This window comes from Lissotriton helveticus, chromosome 7, assembly GCF_964261635.1.
Source record: "Lissotriton helveticus chromosome 7, aLisHel1.1, whole genome shotgun sequence".
In the NCBI taxonomy this organism is placed as follows: Eukaryota; Metazoa; Chordata; class Amphibia; order Caudata; family Salamandridae; genus Lissotriton; species Lissotriton helveticus.
Genome location: NC_136068.1, coordinates 974,307,784 through 974,329,769, shown reverse-complemented (window position 1 = coordinate 974,329,769; position 21,986 = coordinate 974,307,784). Strand labels below are relative to the sequence as shown.

General features: G+C 45.7%; 1 protein-coding gene across 4 annotated transcripts in view; it reads right to left on the bottom strand.

The window, feature by feature from the left end:
• Nucleotides 1-21,986, bottom strand: part of HMGXB3 (HMG-box containing 3) — a 526,740-nt gene that overhangs the window by 297,109 nt on the left and 207,645 nt on the right. For all 4 annotated transcript variants that reach the window (XM_078653572.1, XM_078653575.1, XM_078653573.1 and 1 more), the window contains one exon: nucleotides 9,443-9,592. In XM_078653572.1, coding sequence (XP_078509698.1) covers nucleotides 9,443-9,592 — 150 coding nt within the window. The remainder of the gene's footprint in view (nucleotides 1-9,442; nucleotides 9,593-21,986) is intronic.

Below are 21,986 nucleotides of genomic sequence, written 5' to 3'. Positions count from 1 at the left end.
ATGGATGTGTTGTCTCCGAAGGTGTGCAGCTACTGTCGCTAAGCACTTGGTAAACACTCTGGGGGCAGTAGTGACCCCGAAAGGCAGGACTTTGAACTGGTAATGCTGGTTGTTGATGGTGAACCTGAGATATTTCCTGTGCCTGGGGTGAACGGGAATGTGGAAATATGCACCCTTCCGATCTAGTGTTGCTAGGAAATCTCCCTGACTGAGCAATGGTAGAACTTGCTGCAAAGTGAGCATGTGAAAGTGTTCTGACAGGATGTATTCGTTTAGGGGTCGGAGGTCCAGAATGGGCCTGAGAGACCCGTCCTTCTTTGGAATTAAGAAATACAGTGAGTACACTCCTGTACCTTGTTGTTCTAAAGGCACGAGTTCTATGGCCCCTTTTTGCAGCATGGATATGACTTCTTGCTGCAATAAGTGCATGTGCTCTGCAGACATAGGACGGTGCCTTGGCGGCATGTCTTGGGTGGAGCGGATGTTCGTTCCAGACAATAACTGTGTTGTATAAGTTGTCTCACCCACCTGTCCGTGGTAATGCCTTCCCAGACTGGCAGGAACAGCTGTAGTCTTCCCCCAACCGGTGTTATATGGTCTGGGGGCAGTGACAAGAGGTCACTGTTTATTAGTGGCGGAGGACCTGGCATTGTTATTTCCTCGTCCTCTGCCCTTGGTACTGTTCCCACGGTATCCACCTCTATTGTTTTGGTTATAGGTGGTTTGTGTGCCTCCTTTGCTGTATTGGGTTTGTTGCGACATTTGTCCTCTAGACGCTCCCCTGTTACCGGAGCGACGAAAGGAACCGCCCCTGAACTGCTGTGACTGCAGAGCTCCCATGGATTTTGCAGTTTGTGTCTTTTTAAATTTTCTCTAGGGTGGTGTCTACCTCAGGACCAAAGAGAAAGTCAGGGTTAACTGGCCGATTAAGCAGAGTTGTTTGGATCTCTGACTTGAACCCAGAGATGCGGAGCCAGGCATGCCTCCTAAGCATTACACTAGTGTTAATGGCCCTAGCTGCAGTGTCAGCTGCATCCAACGCACATTTAATCGATGCGTTTAAGATTAACTTCCCCTCCTGTATGAGCATTTCCGCCCCCTCCTTATAAGCATCAGGCAGGTGTTGCAGTAGCTGCTCTAGCGTGTCATAGTGAGCCCTATCATATCTTGCTAATAGGGCCTGTGTGTTCGAGATTCTCCAAATATTAGCCGCTTGAGCTGCAACACGTTTGCCAGAAGCTTCCAAGATCTTGGATTCTTTGTCCGGAGGAGGAGCATCACCACTTGTCTGAGAGTTTGCTCTCTTTCGAGCATTAGCCACCACCAAGGAGTCCAAAGGGAGCTGTCCTTTGATATACATAGGGTGCACAGGTGCAGGTCGGTACTTCCTCTCAATCCTGGGGTTTATTACTCTTGCCTTTGTTGGCTCTTTAAAAATGTCACTAGCATGTTTGAGCACACCCTTGAGCATAGGCAAAGTTTTTACCGATCTTTCTGAGGTAGAGAAGGTATCAAACCGAAAGTCTTCCTCCACGGGGTCAGTGTGCATGTCCACATCATGGTTAAGGGCTGCCCTTTCTATCAAAGCGTTAAACGCAGCAGTATCCTCAGTAGGCGATGTCTTGACCGCATAGGACTGAGTGTTAGGGGTGGTGTGCGGCTCATCAGGGTCAACAGGGTCAGTCCATGGTTGGGACTCCTCCTGGCTTGTGTCAATGGGATAATTAAACTGGTCCTCATTGTACCCGTCCTCCACCTCCTCATTAGCAGGTGTGGGGGAATAGGCATATTCTTGTCCATAGGATGGTATGGGTTCAGAAAGAGTAGGGGAGGTGGCAGAGTCTCTCTTTCTTTTGAGTGGTATCTTGTAGGACTCCATAGGAGTTTCAGGAATGATTTTCCTTTTATAAATAGTGAGTCGCCCTGTTTCGGAGTCGATGAACAGTTTCGACTGGTTATCATAGGACGGTGGCTGGAACAGAACGTCCTCCTGCATGGGCTGAGCACTTGCGGCTACCGATGACGACTTGGATGCGTCGGTGCCCTTTGGGAGCTGGACCATCTTAGGTCGTGCCGTTGGGGGCAGTCCGTATTTAATTGGCGCCGTAAGCGTCGGCGACGGACTGACCTGCTTGGAGGTAGGCGTCGTCTTTGATCCGACCGACTTCGACCGTTCAGTCTGTTGCTTGTGGCCTTGCGTTGACTCGAGGTGTTGTTGCACAGCAGGTACGCCCTTGTGCTTCGACTTGCTCTGTTCTTGCGGGGCGAGTTTTTCCTTCAACTCGAAGGCCTTCACCAGTAGTGGCTTCCGAGGCTTCGGATCGAGGCTTTTTTGGGTCTGGCGTCCCTTGGAAGAGTCGCCATCTTTGGACCCCGATGTCTACGTCGAGGTGAGCGTGACGTGCTTAACAGTAGACACGGGCTTCGGCGCCCCGATCTTCGGGTCGACACCCCCTTGCGACCCCGAGGGGTCGCGCACACGTTTCGACTTGGTATGTTCCGAAGTCGTCGAGCCGATGACTGTCTTCACCAGTTTCGGTTTCGATTTAGTGTCTTTAGGTTTCGGTTTCGATTTTTCCACTGTTTGTGGTCGATCGACCGATGGCTCTTTGGAAATGTTCTTAGCCTGGCCCGGAAGCGGGGCTATAGAACGTAGATGAAGATCTTGGCTAAGGCCTTCCGGCGATGCCTCGACCTGAGCCGTGGAAGTGTGTGTACCGGGCCTCGCTACTGCGGTTGGGCCCTGCTCATCGGCTGAGTCGTCATCGACGGCTCCGATGGGTTATGCGTCATCTCCTACCTCGACGATGTCTTCATCAAGGACGTAGAATTCTTCTTCGTCCTCATCGTAGTTGGATTCTCGCCCTGACGCGGGATCCGACTGTCGATCAGGATCTTCCTCTTCTACACATTCTTCGTCGTCGGTTCCGAAGATGTTTTCTGGATCGGGCGCCGACTCCCGCGCCGACTGTCGTGCAGCGCGTCGAAGGCGAAAAGTTTTCTTTGATCGAAATCGAGAACAGGCCATACAGCTGGCCTCGTCGTGGTCCGGTGAGAGACATTTATTGCACACCGGGTACACATCGATGTGAGGGTATTTTGAATTGCAAACGGGGCATAGTTTGAACGGGCTCCGTTCCATCGTCGATTGTCGATGGGGCCTTTGGTGTCGAAAGGCAAATGGCAGTCGACGTCCGTCTCGAAGAACTGGAACAAATATTAGGCACCGAATGAAAGACAATACCGACGCCCCGAAGGCCTTTTGGCCTTGAGAAAGTTGCTATATATAGATTCCGAACGCGAGTTAAGAAAGTACATCCGAACCCAAAGGCGGAAAAAAACAATCTGAGCATGGAGTGGATGCCCATGCGCACTGTAGTCCAGGGGAGTGTCATACCTCTCCCGAGGGCGCAGGAACGACGACGACAGGAAATCACACAGCGCGACTGCAGCGAACTACATTTACGGGTTCGCGACACCGGAAAGGACTACAACTCCCGTGAGGCAATGCGCGGCTCATGCGCACTTCACACGGGTAGTACTTAAGGAAGCCCGCGGAAGCTGTTGATTATTGCTGGCACTAAGCTGAAGCTACGTAGCAAGGTAAGAGACGGCGTTCTCCTGCGCTTGCTTTCTGAAACTAGAGAGGGGAAGCTCAACCCCCCTACTCAGATAACAACAAGATTAGATTTCGGCGTCTAACACACGCGCAGCGAACGACTAGGACCATCAGAGCCTCCCTGCCCTGTGAGAGGACACCGACAGCGGCACGCAGGCGACAGGCTAATTTAGAGCGTTGGAGAGCGCTCCGAACCATATCCGCTCCTGATACTGACTTTGACCACGGGAGAGCGAGTGTCTTCAACTGCTCTCTCGGTGTGACGAACCTGGGAACCCTTGTGTTCAGCGTGCCGTCAGAACTATACGGCAGGACACTGGAGGGAGCTAGGGACTACACTGAGCTTCCTGCCTAGCGTACTCGTTTGAAAGAGGTTACCTGGCATATGGGCTGACTCTCATTGGACACAGAGCCCCTGGAGAAGCCAACCAGAATACCTGTACCCCTCGTTGGAGAGTGCCAGGACTGGCATTCATGCGGGGGACGGTTTAAGACCCGACAGTCGATTGGCATTTTCGGCCATTGCTGAGTACTTTGCCCTCCGTTGGGGAGTGTCCGGACGGGCACTCATGCAGAGGACGGGTCAAGGAAGTAGAGAACTATAGGGTGGTGTTAACCCTTTGTTGTGCTACTAGGGAGTATTATCCCTTTAATGAAACCTATGTTTTACTAGTAAATTCCTTCAACCCTTTTTCCTTGAACTGAGTCTGCTTTCCTACAGTAACGGAGCACCATAGATAGACTATATGTTACACCCAATCCTGAGGGCAATCAGGGATTACAGGGAGGAGCCACCTATCTCGTGATACTTCGAAGACTCTTCCAGGACAACAATGTGCAATCATCCGGACCCAACACTAGGCGGCGATCTATGCATAGATATAAATTCAGCAGCCCACATGCCTCGAACACTAGAGTTGTGTAGAGTAGACTACAGTTGTATAGAGTAGACTGGTGTGGCTTATAGAGTGGAGCTGAATGGAGTGGAATGTCGTAAAGTGAAGTGTTGTGTCTGATTTTCATGTCGTACAGTGTCTTAAACTGGAATGGCAGAGTAGAGTCTTGTACAGTGGCTTAGAGTGGAGTAAAGTGTCGTAGAGTGTAGGGGCATACAGTGGAGGGGAGTTTTGTAGAGTGGAGCAGCATAGAGGGGAGTGTCATACAGTGGCGTAGGATGGGGTAAAGTGTTGTACAGTGGCATAGCATATCAGAGTAGAGCGGCAAGGAGTGAAGTAGCGTAGAGTAAAATGTCAGGGTGGAATGACGCGTCGTAGAGAGGAGTAGCATGCTGTAGTGTCAGAAAGTGTCAAAGCGGAGTGGCGTACTGTCGCGGCGTAGAGTTGAATATTGTGGCATAAAGGGAAGTGACATTGAGTGAGATGCATGTTGCACATAGAATGGAGTGGCGTGTCATACAGTGGAGTGCCCTGCCTTTCAGTAGTGGTGTGTCAGAGTGGCATATAATATAATGTATTACAATGGAGTGGAGTGTACCAGAAACAAGTAGCGTAGAATGGGAAAGCGTGGAGTGCAATAGCGCAGAGTGGAGTGGCTTAGAGTGGAGAGGGGTAGAGCGGAGTGTGGCAGAGTGGAATGGCATAGAATGTTGTACAGTCCAATGGCCTAGAGTAGTTCATAGTGGACAAGAGTAGTATGTCAGAGTAGAGGAGTGGAGTAAAGTTATGTACAGTTTCGAGGAGCTGAGGGTAGTAGAGAGGCAGAGTAGAGAAGAGTGCTGTACATTGGTATAGAATGGAGTAGAGTACAATGTGATAGAGTGAAGGGGGAAGAGTGTCGAAGAGTGGCGCAGAGAGGAGTATAGTGTAGTGGCACACACCGTCGTGGAGTAGAGTGCTGTGGAGTGGCGTGTGGTAGAATGGAGTGGCATTTTAATGTGCGGTGACCCAGTGGGGTTGACGGTCAGAGTGGAGTAATGTGAGGTGGACTGGCACAGAGGGAGTTGCGAAGAGTGTCGCTTTGAGTAGAGTGTTCTAAAGTGGAGTGTTAGAGTGGAGGGGCGTAGAGTGGAATGCTGTATCATTCAGTATTTTGGCATAGAGTGGAGTGATGTACAGTGGAATGGCGCAGAGTGGGAAAGTGTACAGTGGAATAACTTGGTGTGGAGTGGTGCAGAGTGGAGAGGCTTGGAGTGTAGTGGCGTCGCGTAGAGTAGAGTGGAGAGCTGTGTCAGAGCGGCATGTCATCAAGTGTGTTACAGTGGAGTGGCATAAGAGTGTGGTACAGTGGAGTACCCTAGAGTGTCAGAGTTGAGTGGCATAGAGGGTAGTGGGGTAAATAACAGGAGGGGGGGAGAGAGAGTCTTACGAGTGGATTCGTACTCCCTTAGTAGGCATATATAAACAAAAGGAATCCACCTGTGGTGGCTGAAAGTGTTCTCTATTGTGATAGGGAGCACTTAGTGTTTATAAAATACCCCTCACACACCAAAAGGGCCCTCGGTGTCATGCTTCATCATTGGGGGTCTTCGCACCCCTCTACGGGATGCGGCGTGCTGCGACCTACGACTACGCGGGAGCACTTTAATCAATGACTATGTGTGGTGCTTGTGAGGGTTTTACTGAGTGAGTGGTGGGGTGAGTGAGATTAAAAAGTGCCTGGTTCGTGGGGTGAAACTAAAAAACTTTTATTAGGCCCCCGGGCTGGTACTATTAAATGGTGAAGTGCGAGGTGTTGATGTTGTGTTAATGTACATCACCTCTTGTGTGCGTTGACATGTTTGGAGCCGAAATCGGAGCCGCGGATGGGGCAACACTGAAATCGACTCGCACTGAGTCCGTTGCATATTGGCAAGACAACCCCAGACGTTCGGGAGGCTCATGAAGTACACTATTCAGTGAAGACAAGTAAAGCAAATAGCCAATTACTAATATTATCGCTGTAGGCACATTGTAGCTTATTAATATTTTTCACTTTTTTGTAAATATCTACACAAATTTTATACAGTGAAACGTGAGTAAGGTGGGGAATTTGTGCACCCTGTCCTGAAGAAGGAGTTGATCTCCGAAACATGTCGACGCACACAATACGTGATGTACATTAACACAACATCAACACCTCGCACTTCACCATTTTAATAGTACCAGCCCGGGGGCCTAATAAAAGTTTTTTAGTTTCACCCCATGAGCCAGGCACTTTTTAATCTCACTCACCCCACCACTCACTCAGTAAAACCCTCACAAGCACCACACATAGTCATTGATTAAAGTGCTCCCGCGTAGTCGTAGGTCGCAGCACGCCACATCCCGTAGAGGGGTGCGAAAACCCCTATGTTGAAGCATGACACCAAGGGTCCTTTTGGTGTGTGAGGGGTATTTTAAAAACACTAAGTGCTCCCTATCACAATAGAGAACACTTTTAGCCACCACAGGTGGATTCCTTTTGTTTGTATATAGAGGGTAGTGGTGTAGAGTGGAGTAGTAGACTAGAGATATGTGACAGTGGATTGGAGTAAAGTGAGGGAGTGGCGTAGAGGAAATTGTGTAGTGTCAGAGTGGAGTAGTGTGTCAGAGTGGAGCAGAGTATTTTAGATTTGCATGGCATACAGTGGAGTAGAGTGTGGTAGAGGAGGGGTGTAGATTGTCAGAGTGCAGTTGTGTCATAGATCAGAGTGGTATAGATAGAGTGACAGAGTGGAGTGTTGTATCGTAAAGTATTGTGGCATGAAGTGGAGTGTCATACAGATGAGTGAAGGGGCGTTGAGTGGAGTGGCTTATTGCAGCATAGAGTGGAGCGTCAAACAATATCTTACAGTGGAGTAGAGTGGAGTGGCGTAGAGAAGAGTGGCGTGTCAAAGTGGAGTGACATGCCTTACAGAAGAGTGTTGGTTTCTGAGTGGCCTGTCATACAGTGAAATTCATCAATTGAAGTCTCAACCGGATCTTCAAATGGGATGACTGGCTTTATTGTGCGATGAGGTAAATGAGGTGGATGTGACGATGTGACCATTTTCGTACAAACAAATGGAGTTAAAAGTCTTCTCTCTGTGTCATTGTAGGAGGGAATCAAGGTTGTATGTCTGGTGAAGGTCAGAGTGTGATGTTTGAATGGCTCACAGATAGTGATTAAGATTAGTCAGCTGGAGAGATGGACAGAGAATAAGAAAGTTTCTGTCTCATTGACGTCAAAACAGTCATCCTGATTCTTGGGTTTTTCAACAACATTAGTATGTCTGTCACCACGGAATCTGGTGTTTTTGCTGTCAATGGGGAATGCTTCACCATCAGTGTTGGTCTTACTGCCAATGCTAGAGATCTCGTCGTCAACTGTGTAACAGTCACTGATGACCATGGTTGGTGCTTTGTTGTCGATGGCAATGATAGCTTCCTCAACATCAACCTAGAATGTCTTTATGTCAACTAGTGCAGACTGAGAGCAGTCTTTCAACGTTGTATAAGTCGGCACTGATGCTGACAGTGACGTCAACTTCTTTAACGTCATTCTTCTATGGTGATGAGAATGGTGGTGGTGTATTTCTCTGCCAGTTGATTTTACTCCCTGGATCTCCATCCATGGGAGTCCTTGTCAAAGGGAGGCAGGGAGGCTGATCTTTCTTGCCTTCTTCCTTTCTTTCTCCACATACCTTTCAGACTAACACCCTCTCTGTCCTTTGAAATTCTTTTGACTTTTTTACTTTTTAAACATTCCTGAGTGTGAGAGGGAGGCAGACTACGCCACGATTGTGAGCATAGCAACTGTTTTATTTTTCTCTCACATGAGGTACATTTTGTGAAAAGAGTGGGCATTCTGACATTTTTTTTTATCCAGAATGTGTTTGAAATTGTAAAGTAAAACAGTAAAAACGTAATTTCCTATTTGGAAAAATGAAGATATTTGAGGTGTTACATCCACAAAGGTATTCAGAAAGCCGGAAAAAAGAACTAGCTCTGTTAGGCAACTGTCAATACAATGCATTAAGAGATGGGGTGCCTCTTCTTAGCCTGCAATGTAAGCCTATCGTGCAGCATTGTTTTACCCTCTTGTACCTATTGTTAATAGAAATTCTTGCACTTTTGAGGCTGCAATGCAGTTCTATTTAACTAATATAGCAACTTTATGTGCACATTCAGGAAACAATGATGTCTCCAATAGGCTTCCATTAAACTTTCACATCATTTCATTCATGAACAGAGAAACTATTTAGTGCTGTTGTCGTGGAAGAAAACTCAGCAAAAGATGTTTTGGGGTCCATGCAACTCAGTGGGGAATTCTCAAGCATTTAGAAGTGAGGGAGACACATTGTCCCACAAGCTGTGGAGAGGTTGAGGATCCCACATCAAACGCAGAGATAAGGGGCTTACAAAAATAAGGCTGTAAAGACGTCTACAATGTGCAATAAAGACTTTTATTCATAGAAGTATTGCTAGTGAAAGGGGAAACAAAAACTGCATTTTGGGCCTCCCGAGTGATTGAGACCCTAGTATTTCCATGGACATTTTTTAGGTGTTTTCACACAAGTCTGGTAAAGGCACTCTGCCAAAGGAATGCCCAAGCCAGATGCTTTCTAAAGTCCAAAAAGAAAAAACACCAGCCAAAGAACTATGGATCAGAACATCTTTTTGCATAAGAGTAGTCTTTCACTTGCAAGATACAAAAAAAGAAACAGTTTGAAGTGAGCAAATGCAGGGATTGGCAGAATCCTCTATTCTCACACTTCTAGAAGCGAAGGATTTCTAGGCTCATAGTGCTAGTGTGCCTTCTTTCCACTAAAGTCTACGAAGAAATGGCCTTCAGAAAGGCAAAAGTAAAAATCAAAATGTACAGCATGTCAACAAAATAAAGATAAAAAATAAAATCCTCACTCACAAGAGGTTTGACTGCTTTTTCAATTCTTTCTTTCGCGAGATTAAACCCACAGTTAGGACAGAACGGGGGCTTGTGGCGGTTTGTGTACACATAGCTGCAATCTGGGTTCTTGCACTTTCCACGGCCTCTTGATGTCGCCAAGCCCAAGTCCTGGAATAAAGAGACAAAAAAGTTATACCCCAACTTTTTTAGAAAGTGGTAAATTTAGGAATGGAGACAGATGCTAAGTAAAATAATTGTATTGAGCAAACCCCAACGTATCTATGCCCTTTCTGACATACAGCTCTCATTACTACATGTGAAACTTGATGACAACTAATCTGTCCAGAAAATGGATACTAAAACAATCCTAACTACATAAAAAAACAACCAAAATATAACAAAAGTAGTGCAGATTCCGACTGTTTATAATACTGCCTTACCCATCTTCCATCACCCTCTGTCAACCTTGGTACATTACGATAGCCTCGGCTTAACATTTCTGTGATATGTGATTTGTAAAGTTGTTTTACTATCAATCAACCATTTTACATGCATCTGCTCTGCTCACTAATATCTTATTTACGCATCAGCCCATTATTGTTCTCCTCTTCTTCACCATCCTAAAGTCATGCAACTTATATCTTATATCCCAGTATTCCAATTATCAACTCTAAAGCTTCTGCAAAAATCTAACTACTGTTCCTTGTTTTCTCACTTAAATCTACTTTCTTCCCCAATCTTCATTCACCACACACACCCACTATGCCAAAGGCCAAAAACGTAGCACTTAATCTTACTGAACTGCAGTTGATATCAACAACATGCAATGGGTCTGTAAATGGAGCCAGTGGTTTCATCACATGAATGCCTTTCTATATTTCAACCAGTCTGAACAAGTACCTCACTCCTCCACGTACTCTTCCTGAGATGACAATTTCTACCTCACATTTACTCTAACCTTGTGGTGGTCGCTCCATAGTTTCATACAGTTTTTTAATGACCTCTTTTTGTTAACATCGTGTGATGTAAGCATATTTTATACAATGCAAAGTAGTGCACATATTACATTTCTTAAATATGAAATACAAGAAGGATTATGCTACTTACGCTGTAAACATCTGTTCTTGGCATGTAGAGCTGTAGATTCACATGATTTACATACTCTTGCCATCTAGTGTTGGGTTCGGATGTTTGCACATTGTTTTTCTTCGAAGAAGTCTTTTCCAGTCATAATGTAAGATGACAACTCCTTTCGGTGATAGTGTGCATGGGCATCTAATCCATTGTTAGATTGCTTTCCCGCAAGAGGATGAGGGTGGAGCAAGTAAATGTAGTATAAAGATGTCCATGTGTGTACAATGAGAATAACTGCAACAACCAAAGTTGTCTGGGGAAGAAGAAGGGTGCATGTGAATCTACAATTCTACATAGAACAGATGCTGACAGGGTAAGTAACAATCCATTTGAGGCATGTGTGATGTAGATACACATGCTTTGCATAGGCTGTATAGCAGTACTCTCCCAAAACAGTGGCTAAACAGTGGGCGTTACAGTTGTTTAGAAAAAGTTTTTTTAGGACTACCTGTCCTACATTAGCTTGTTGACGTGCTAATACTTCCACATAATAATGTTTGGTAAATATGTGTGGTTTAGACCATGTAACTGCTTTACAAATGTCAGCTATGGGAATGTTACCTAAAAAGGCCGTAGATGCTCCTATTTTACAAGTAGAAAGTGCTCTAGGAGGTATATACAAAGTTCTTTTGGCTTTAACATAGCATATTTGGATACATTTTACTATCTATCTAGAAATACTAGATTTAGAGACAGGTTTCCCTTAGTGATGGGGAGCAAAGGCAACAAAAAGTTGTTTTGTTTCACGAAAATCTTTTGTTCTATTGATATAATACAATAATGCTCTTGTGCGTTGAGATGAAGCTTCTGATGTGGAACTACTGAGAGTTCTAGTAGTGTGGTGAACCATGGTTGATGAGCCCATGTGGAAGCCACTAGAGGAAGGGTGAGAGGTTTGCCTAAGCTTCCGAATCAGAAATGGAAGAAGAAGGAGAGGTGGAAAAGCATAAGCAAATATCCCTGACCAATTCATCCAAAGGGCATTTCCTTTGGATAGAGGGTGCGGGAATCTGGATGCACAGTCTGGTTATTTTAAATTGTCTGCTGTTGGTAAGAGATCTATTTGTGGAAAACCCCATTTGTGGACGCATGGAAGGAGGATTTGGGGTTGGGGTTCCCACTCGGGGACTTGTTGCCCAAATCCTGCTGAGAAGATCGGCAAATTCGTTGTCTGTCACTGGAAAGTGTTCTGCTAGCAATAAGATTTTGTGATGTATTGCCCAAAGCGAAATGGTCTGAAAGAGGTGTGATAACTGTAAAGGGCCCCCACGTTTGTACATAGAACATAGCTGTCATAGCGGTCATATTGTCCATCCGGCCTAGGACAACTTTCCCTATCAGGTGAGTTAGAAATGCTCTTAGCGCTAGGTGAACAGCTAGAAGCTCTAGGTAGTTGATGGAGATTTCTGTGTTTGGAGTCCCGGAGACCCTGAACTCTTAGATGTTGTAGATGGGCACCTCACCCCATGAGGGATGCATGTGCTGTGAACACGATCTGTAAATTAGGGTCGAGAAAGGTGTGAGAAGTTGGCCTGATATGCAGTGCTCACTATTCTAGTGATCACTATGTATCAGTCCAAACGACCCTTATTGATGATTGGTTGTAAGTCAACCTTATAGACCAGCTATCCTAGTAGCATGGATACGAGCAGTCTAAGGCTAAACTCTAGAGGGCGTGTTAAGCCAGCTGTTTTACCATCACATATACCCCTTGAACACCAAGTGAAAGGACACCACACAAGTTGTTATGAAAATAAACAGATATTTATTTATAACAAGACTACCCTGGCTCTTTATGAGACAGGGAGCTAAGCACACAACAAAACTCTTAAAGAAATACTTAAAGTCGCACAATTTACACAAATGCCCGAGGGGCACGAAAACCCATATACTATACAAGTGGAATGCGAAATTACTAGCAGGTAAGTACTACTCTCATAGACTTTAGAAACGCTGGGCCTACAATGCTCAACCCTTGGATTAGAAGCAGGAGGCCTAGGGACGTCGTGTGCAGAGTGGAAACTCTCACGCGTAATGCGGGACAAAGTCTATGGATACTAGTAAATGCAAAAGTTAGTGTTCTCGGGCGAACCCGACTAGGTAGGTCAAAAAAGAAAGTGGATCTAGACACTTATAGAGTGGATCTACGCTGGAGCACCGTAGTACTCGGTTTACCTAGCCCAGGGGCTGCGGCTGCATAGGGTTCAAGTGTCGTCGGAAACCCTCGTTGACGAACCAGGAGCCTGAAGTAAGAGTTGCTGGCAGGCGACCAGTGAAGATGTTCCGGGCTGATCTAAGGACTGGATCAGTTGAAGAAGAGTACCTGTAAGCAGAGGGGACCAAGTTCTGAATCACTAGCCAGTGATTAGGTGGGCACCAGGATGGCACCGGACGAGGTCACTCAGCCAGGCGAAGAGGTGACACTGGATTCTGCTGCTGCACGGACCAGGGCGCTGATGTCGACCAGGCTGGAGGTCTGCGAGCTGTCCCACGTCGGATGTCTGCTGCTGGCGATGCTGGATCCGTTGAAGGAGGCAACAAGCCTTGGCTAAGGCAAGCCCACGTGGCAACACAAAATGGCGTCTGGAGTGGACCAGGAGGGTCCGAGGAAGTTCCCCTTCAAGAGGAGACAAGGGCCAGTCCAGAGGAGCTAGACCAGCGGTGAAACAAACGTAGGACGTCGTCTGGAGGGTCACTAGCCAACGGGCAAGTGACCGGACAACGTGGCAAGCAACACAGAAGCAAAAGGGCCCCACGCAGATCTGGTGGATGCTGGGGGGCTGGACTTCGGTGCTCGTGCTGCTTGGGGTTGGGGCTTCTCTTACCCCAGTGCACCCACTCGAGGGTCCCTCGGTGGTCGTGCTGGGTCAGTGTCGTGCTGGTTCTGATGGTCGCCGGGTCCTCTGGTCTCGTCGCACCCACGGTTCTCAGCTGTGCTGTAGAGGCAGGTTGAGGTCAGAGAGGGCAGGGAGTCCGGGTCTCGTCGTGCTGGTCAGTCTGGTTCCGGAGGAAGGACGTCTTAGCAAACCGCAAGATACTTAGTTGGTGCCTGCTGCTGCAGGGTGACTACTCCTTAGTCACAAGGGAGAAATCTTGAGAAGAAGTCTTGAGTTCCTTTCGTAGAAAGTAGTTTCAGGATTCAAAGATGATCTGATTTGGAAGGGGGCCTGCTCCTACCTTTATCCTGAGAAAAGGGGCTGGCACCCGACTAAGTCCTGCCCTATGGGTGGGACTAGGAGGGGGGTGGTTACACCCCTCTCCTTTGTCCGGTCTCTCCCCAGCTCAGGGGCTGGTGTGCCCCAGGAACTGGGTTGAGCTGGCATACGCACAGTGAGCACCGGGGTGCCACTTGCAGTCACCTTCCTCTATAGCCCTGCCTACCTGGGATACACAAAACCCTGTCTGGGATGGTGCTGGCACCGCCCCTGACAGTAAACCCTTTGTCCAAGCACTCCTCGCTGGAAGGACTCCCAGCAGCAGGAGGTCAGACTTGTGTCTCGGTGGCAGCATCCATTTTGTGGAGCTGAGGCTATGTCCAACTTTAACCGGGGTTACAGGCTACCAACATGTCTTCTCCCTCTAGAGGGGTGGAATGCTACCCCCGTCGCCAGAACTGGCGAGGGGGTAGTATTCCAAAGCGTATGACACCTTACACGACATGTTTAGATATTGTCAGACCAAAGTTACCATAACCACGAGGATTATAAGGCACTTAAAAGTATATGGTCTGACGCTATCATGGAAACGGCTAAGGGACAGATCCCGAAAGCCGCAGACAGGCTCAGCTCATGCAAGAGCACCATCTCAGACGATTCCAAGCACTCTGCCTTCAGGATTGTTAAGGCCTGCCATAGGAGTGGCTGATAGGAAATCTGTGTGCCCATTTTAGGTTTAGATATAGGTATACTATATCTAAAGCAAAGGGTGATTACACCACCTTGCCCCAGCTGTCAAGCAGCCAGTTGTGTCTGTTTAGTTAGTCAGCCCAGGGGTGGCATAATACATGCTGCAGCCCCTGGGAGACTTCTGGGTACACCTCTGCCCTGGGTACAAGGACTTGGAGAGGGCCCAGTGCCAATTCAGTACCTGGGTACAATTTGGAATAGAGAGAACAGCTAGGCTGTGGGTCTGATTAGCAGGCCCACAGCCAGGGAAAGTCGTAAACCAGTGAAGCAAAAAGCAAAAATCTGGGTGATCATAGGATTGCAGACCCTACTCTCCTACAAAAGGGCTGCCCGATTGTGTGTTGCAGAGAGTGATGGGTGTAGAGGAAACATGTTTAATCTTTTATGAGGCACTATGGCAATGCATGATGCCATCATCCCTAGGAGTTGCATGAAAGTTCTGACTGATAGATACAGATTAATTTGGAATTATAGTAGCAGTGTTTGAAAATTGTGAATCTTGGCTGCCTTGGGATAGGCTAAACCTGTTTGAATGTTTAGCATAGCTCCTAGATAGGGTTGTAGCTGTGAGGATTGAATGTGGTATTTATGAGCATTGACTGTGAATCCTAACTGATGAAGAAGATTTATGGTAAGCTGAGTGTGTTTTAAACACTCGTGGTGTGTGTTGGTTTAAATGAGCCAATCGTTTAGATATGGGAAGACATGAACTTGTTGTCTTCTTAGATGAGCTGCTACTACTGCTAGACATTTGGTGAATACTCTGGGTGCAGTAGTGATTCCAAATGGGAGTACTTTGAAATGATAGTGCTTTCCTTCTATCACAAAACTGAGCTAGTTGTGATGTGCTGGGTGAATAGGAATAGAAAGTATGTGTCCTTTAAGTCCAGTGTTGACAGTCACCTTGCTGTGAGAGCGGAAGTACCTGTTGAAGTGTGACCATATGTAAGTGTCCTGACAGTATGTACAGGTTTATTGGCCTGAGAACTAAGATTGGCCGCAGAGAATAGTCCTTTTTAGGGATTAGGAAGTAAAGTGAGTAAACCTTGGTGTTGAACTGGAACTAGTTCTATAGCTCCTTATGTTAGAAAGCTTGTACCTCTTGTTTGAGCAGTCGTTGGTGCTCCAGAGTTTGTGAATGCAAGGTGGAATATTGGGAGGACTGTTGGTGAGCTCCAGGCAATAACCATGTTGGATACTGTCTGATGTTATTGATTGCCAAATGGTAAGAAATTGTTGCAGTCTGTCTCCGATAGGTGCATGATGGTCAAGGGGAATTGTTATTAAGTCATTGTTTGTTGGGAGATGGAGAGGTACATGTTGGTGTACCTCTACCTCTTCCTTTAAAATTGTTTCCAATGTAACCACCCTAGTAAAATCCTCTAGAGGCGGGAGGATCGACTTTGAGTCTTGCAAGAAGATGTGTAAGAATCTGTGGAGGTACTTTTTGAGCCTCCCCTATAAAATGAGCATAGAAAGGAACGGCTGTTATAGGGTGACTGAAGTGTTCCCATGGAATTTGCCACTTCAGTGTCTTTTTTCCTTTGTTCAAGTGCTTCACCCACTGGAGGGCCTAAAAGATGTCCATAAGACCAAAAGACCTTCTGTGTTGGCTATGTGCCAATGATTGGTTGATTGTGCAGCCACTCTTTTTCCCCGAGGCATCTATTAATTTGGACTCTGTGTCTGGAGGTGGTGCATCGCCTGAGGTTTGGGAATTTGTTCTTTTACGAGGATTGGACACAACCAAAGAGTCTAATGGAAGTTGTCCTTTAATAAAAATTGGGTCAGATGATGGGGGTTTGTGTTTTTTTAATTAACCCTAGGTGTTCTAATACGTGCAAGTACAGAGTCTTAAAAAATGTCTTCTGCATGGCGCATCATGCCTTAATATTGATAACAACTGTGTTCTATGTGTAGTCCCCAATGTTTCAATAAAAAATCTTCTTCTAAAGATTCTTTATGTAAAGTGAATCCATGGTATGTAGCTGCCCTGGCAATTTACTCCTGAAATTAGGTGTTGTCAATGGGAGGTGAAGGTTTTGCCGGGTATAGATCTGTGTCTGTGGGAGGCACTATATTATAATCATCCCATGGAACTGGTGGTGGTTGCCCATAAATGTCATCACCAGACCCTGCATCGCATCAGGATCTGTATGAGAAAAGCCCTGTGGTGTAATGTCTAGAGGGTCTGAACTTGGTACTAAAGGTACTGGTGAATATGGTGGTGGGGTAAAAGGAATAGGGAGAAAAGGGCAAGTAGCCATGTACTATTTCTACTTTTAAAGGAATTTTAATATCCTGTGTCATATGAGCTAGGATTCTTTCTTTTGGAGTATGACAGTATCACAGGTTTTGTAGAAATGTACAATGTCTGGATTAATACAACATTATTTTTGTTTTGGATCCGGCTTTTCATGCATAGTTTCCAGAATTGGATCGAGAGGCTTCTGCGGAGCATCTTTCTGTTTCTGTGCCAAATGTTTCATTTTTGCACTTCAGAACCGGATGTTTTAGGTGCCGAAGATGTGTCTCAACTCGAGTCCAAGCCGGAAGGCTTGACTTGCACTTTTGGAGTGGAGCCAGAGGGCGGGCTATTTGAAGCAGAGTCTCGGTGCCTACTATGGCCGTATGGCAGAGGTGGTCTGGAAGCCCTTTGTTTGGTGGAAGCGGGTATTGTGGTAAAAGGGGTTGTGAAACTCACGGCACCTTGACCGGCTGGGACATCATGGGACTCCAGTTCGATCTCGCGTTAGGAATTGGAGTCCTGGAAGGAGAAAGCCTCTTCCTCTTCTGACTCTTCCATTTCTTCATGTTTGATATCTTCTACAAAGATATCTGGGGTGTCTTTGATACTCTGCTGCTTCATTTCTCTTCATTGCGCTAGACGGTCCAGCAGGGTCTTTTTTTGATCGAAATGAGCAGCAGGTGTCACCGTTTTCTTCCTTGTGCTCCTGAGAGAGGCACAGGTTACAGACCTTGTGAAGGTCAGTGTGTGGATATTTAGAGTGACACAGAGGGCAGAATTGGAACGAGGTCCATTCCATCGGGAGGATTAATCGATGATGTCCTCGAGTGGAAGTTAGTGGAAACTGGCTAGGCCCGAGGGAAGGTCTTCAGATTTCCGATACGCGGAAGATGGGAAACGCAATTGAAACAATACTGACAAGGGTACAGTAGGTTGCGCACCCAAGGAATCCCGAAGTAACGCTCTCAAATCAGAGTGCTGCAAACCATGTCCGAACCTGATGGCGGAAAGAAAACAATCTAACAATGAAGTCAATCCCCATGCGCACTATCACTGAAAGAAGGAGTCAACTTACCTTGTGACTGGAAGAGACTTCTTCGAAGAGAAACAACTTGTAAACATCTGGATCCAACACTAGATGGCAGGAGTATGCAAAACATGTGTACAGAACACATGCCTCAAACATATTAACCAATCAAAAAACGCACTAAAGCAGAGACAATAAAAGCAATCTCCAGAAGTCCCTTATCACCCCCTAGAAGGTCCACCAAAGTAATGTGAAGTGGCCAATGAAATGTGTATCTTCCAGTTCTCCCTTGAAGTCAAACCCACTCCCAAAACCTTACAATCAAACGGTTGCAAAATGCTCTAACTTGTGGCAACACATACTAAAATGTACAAAGTGAGGTCTGTGGACAATTAACGAGAACAAAATCTTATAAAACACAGCTTACTGATTGTGAAGGACACAGGCTAGTTTTTAAAATCCCATTGTGAGGTACATTCTTTCTCTGTCACTAAACAGTCCTCCGGAGAATCTCTCCTTTTCTAATATGAGGCAATCAATATTGTTGCTGCTCTCAGCACAAACAAAAATAAAAATAACTATTTCTTGGGAGGTCTTCCATTTTCTTTAATTCTAGACTCAGTAGCAGGTCGTCGCTTACCAGCCTTCATAGGGCTCAGTGCATGCTTCCAGAAAGGTCCATATTCATACAAGGTCAAAGTATGTCGATCAGAGATTCTTCCTCTTTAAACCACTTACTTTCCCTGTCTGCCCCAGATGAATGTTTCAGTTAAGAATTTAATATTTTAACTATACACAGAAATTAGCCAAAACACTCCTAATCAGTGAGCTGGGAGGAACCAGATATTCAAAAGTGCGCCGGACAAGTTCCCAAATTGAGGAGACAATTGTTGTACTTTAAAGCATGAGTGTTAAAATCCTTGACTATACCAATATTGGGTGAACGATCAGTGTAAGTGTGCAGCTTTTTAAGATCATTTCTAATCGCTTCAGGTAAAATACTGGCATTTTAGCTTCACTGTACCAGTTCTCAAACCATGTAGCTCTAAAGATCTGTACCCCTTTCCACTATGAAACCAGCAGACTTTCTCGATGTCAGCGTGAATAGCCGCAGGCAGTCATGCCTTGCCCACACCTGTGGCACAGGTAGAGGTAAGTTTGTTTATTAGGCTGCTCCATGCTCAGCAAATGACGTTTCTCTGGGAGACTAGCACTGAGCACAAAACAGGTTCTCAACCCTTCCTCTCTATTCTCTATTTTCTCTGCCCTCTTCACTTTCTTTCCTTCAGTCCTTCAAGTTACACATAATCCCCGGTCCATTATTGCATTTTAAAAAAAAATGACTAAATTAATTTGAACTTTTTATTTACCAGAGCCTGTTTCCGAAAATGAAGCTTTAGAAGGAAAATAGTACTTACCCAGTATGCATCTGTTCTAGGTATATAAAGCTGTAGACTGTTAGCATAGATCGCCATCTGGTGTTGGGCCCGGATGTTTGCATTTTGTTTTTCTTCAGAGAAGTCTTTGTTTTTACAAGGTAGGTGACTCCTCCCTTTGGTGATAGTGAGCATGGGCATCGACTACATCCTCAGATTGTTTTGCCGTGAGGGTGATGGAGTTAGTATGAGTAGAAAGAGATGTCCACGTATAGTGTATCAAAGTAAGATAATACTGCAACAGATAAAGGTACCCGGGGTGGTGGGTGGGTGCACATGAATCTACATCTTTATATGCCAAGAACAGATGCATACTGAGTGAGTAGCATTTTCTGTTTGAGGCATATGAGCTGTAGATCATATGCGTTAGCATAGTCTATACAGCAGTTATCTTCCCAGTGGTGGTTAACCTGTATCTGTTGCAGTAGTTTGAAATAGTGTTCTTAAAACTGCTAGGCCCACACTAGCTTGTTGTTTGGCTAACACATCTACACAATAGTGATTTGTGAATGTGTTTGGTGTAGACCATGTCACAGCCATGCAGATGTCATCTAAGGGCCCTAAAAATGCCATAAAAGCCCCTAGTGTGCGTGTAGAGCGCACTCTAGGGGGGAATTGTTAAGGAGCGTTTAGCTTTGAGGTAGCACATTTGGTTGCCCTCAACTATCCACCGTGCAATACCTGCTGTTGAAATGGGATTGTCTTTATGTGGTGGGGAAAAAGCAACAAAGAGTTGTTTAGTTTTCCTAAAAGATTTGATTCTTTCAATGTAGTAAAGTGTCGCTCTTTTCACATCTAACGTGTGAAGATCACGTTCTGCTACCGAGTCTGGTAGAGGAAAAAACACGGGTAACTCAACAGACTGGTTGAGGTGAAAGGCAGAAACTACTTTGGGTAAAAATGTTGGGTTAGTCCTAAGAACCACTATATTGTGGTGAATTTGTAAAAAAGGTTCTTGTATGGTTAGTGCCTGGAGCTCACCAACTCTTCTAAGAGATGGGATGGCTATAAGGAAGGCTACCTTCCAAGTCAGAAACTGTAGTTCGCATTTGTGCAAAGGCTCAAATGACGGGCCCATGAGTCTTGTAAGGACTATGTTAAGATTCCATACGGGAGAAGGTGGAAGCATAGGAGGAATGATTCTTTTGAGTCTTTCCATAAAGGCTTTGATAGCGGGTAACCGGAACAAAGACAAATGTCTGTTTTGTAGGTAAGCCACTATTGCGGCAAGATGTAATCGTATAGGCCAGGTTTCTTCAACGAGAAGCTCGTGAGCTACTGGTAGCTCTCCACCTTCCTCTAAATAGCTCTCCTGTGTGCAGCGCAACCTACTAAATTAGAAGCTTCTGCATAGTCGAATGAGGAATATGTGTATAAGTAATTGAACAGTGTGTACTTCGGATGAAAATGTGGGCATTTTAATAATTCATAAGCTGATGGTTTGGAGAAAAATGGTTTAATTTCCAAAATATATTGAAAACTGCTTTTTGAGTGATAAATCGTGCAGTGTTGAAGACTTATTATTGATATTTACTCAGTGCCAGGGTACTGCAGCTATGACTTTTAGACAATGGCCATGGAGAGGTTTTCCAAATTAACAAGTTATCTTTACAGTAATGTTGGCAACAGTGCTCAAAACACTGAGGATTACTGCTGGTAATCTTACATATGGTGGCCACTAACGTATCCTCTTCTGTTTTGACATTAGCACTAAACCAATTCTAATAATGTCAATAGCTTGGGATGATTTTCATTGAACATAAGTAGCTCTTATTAAAGAAAAGGTTGGAGACCCCTAGTATAGACGTATATACTAGGTTAGCATGTTGTAAGTGTAAAAGATAGCAAATTATGTTTTGAGCAGAAGCATCTAACGGATTGATTTTATTGTTAGTACAATAATTTACAAATCGTTTCCATTTAGCTGCATAGCATGCTCTTGTGGTAGGGCGTCTAGCCTCTTTAATGACGTCCATGCAGTCTGGCGTGAGATTAAGGTAGCCAAACTCTATGATTTCAGGTGCCAGATCGCAAGGTTGAGTTGACTGGGATCTGGATGTCTTATATCGCCATGGTTCTGAGTGAGAAGCTTGGGGGAGATGTGTAACGTTTGATGAGGAACTACTGATAGTTTCAACAGGGTTGTGTGTACCATGGTTGTCGAGCCGATGTGGGAGCAACCAGGATCATTATGAGGGAATGTTGCTGGAGCTTCCGAACCACTAATGGAATTAGTGGGAGAGGTGGAAAAGTGTAAAGAAATTTCCCTGACCAATTCATCCATCGCGCATTGCCTTTGGACAATGGGTGTGGATACCTGGATGTGAAGTTTGGGCCTTTTGCGTTGAGGTGTGTGGCAAACGCACAAGTTACTTACCTTCGGTAACGATATATCTGTAAGAAACAGTAGTTAGTATTAGATTCCTTACCTTAGAATTCCCCCAGGCGTCAGACTGGATCCGGAGATTTTTGTGTAGCAGTGCCCAATGCGCGTCGTTAGGTGTCCTCTGCCGCTCCGCGTCTGTCGTCGGCGCCGGAATGACGTCGCCGGAGTACTTAGACACCGCCCTCGCGCGCGGATGTCAGTTCTTATACACAGCTTTTCCGCGCCAGAAACGCAGAGCCATGATAAAAACCAACACTGGTGCCATGAAACTAGGGCCCTGAAAGGGGGTGACCTTAACCCTAGATATCTGTTCGCAGAACGGGGAGCATGGGTGGGTCGGTAAGGAATCTAATACTAACTACTGTTTCTTACAGATATATTGTTACCGAAGGTAAGTAACTTGTGCATCTGAAAGAAACAGGTTAG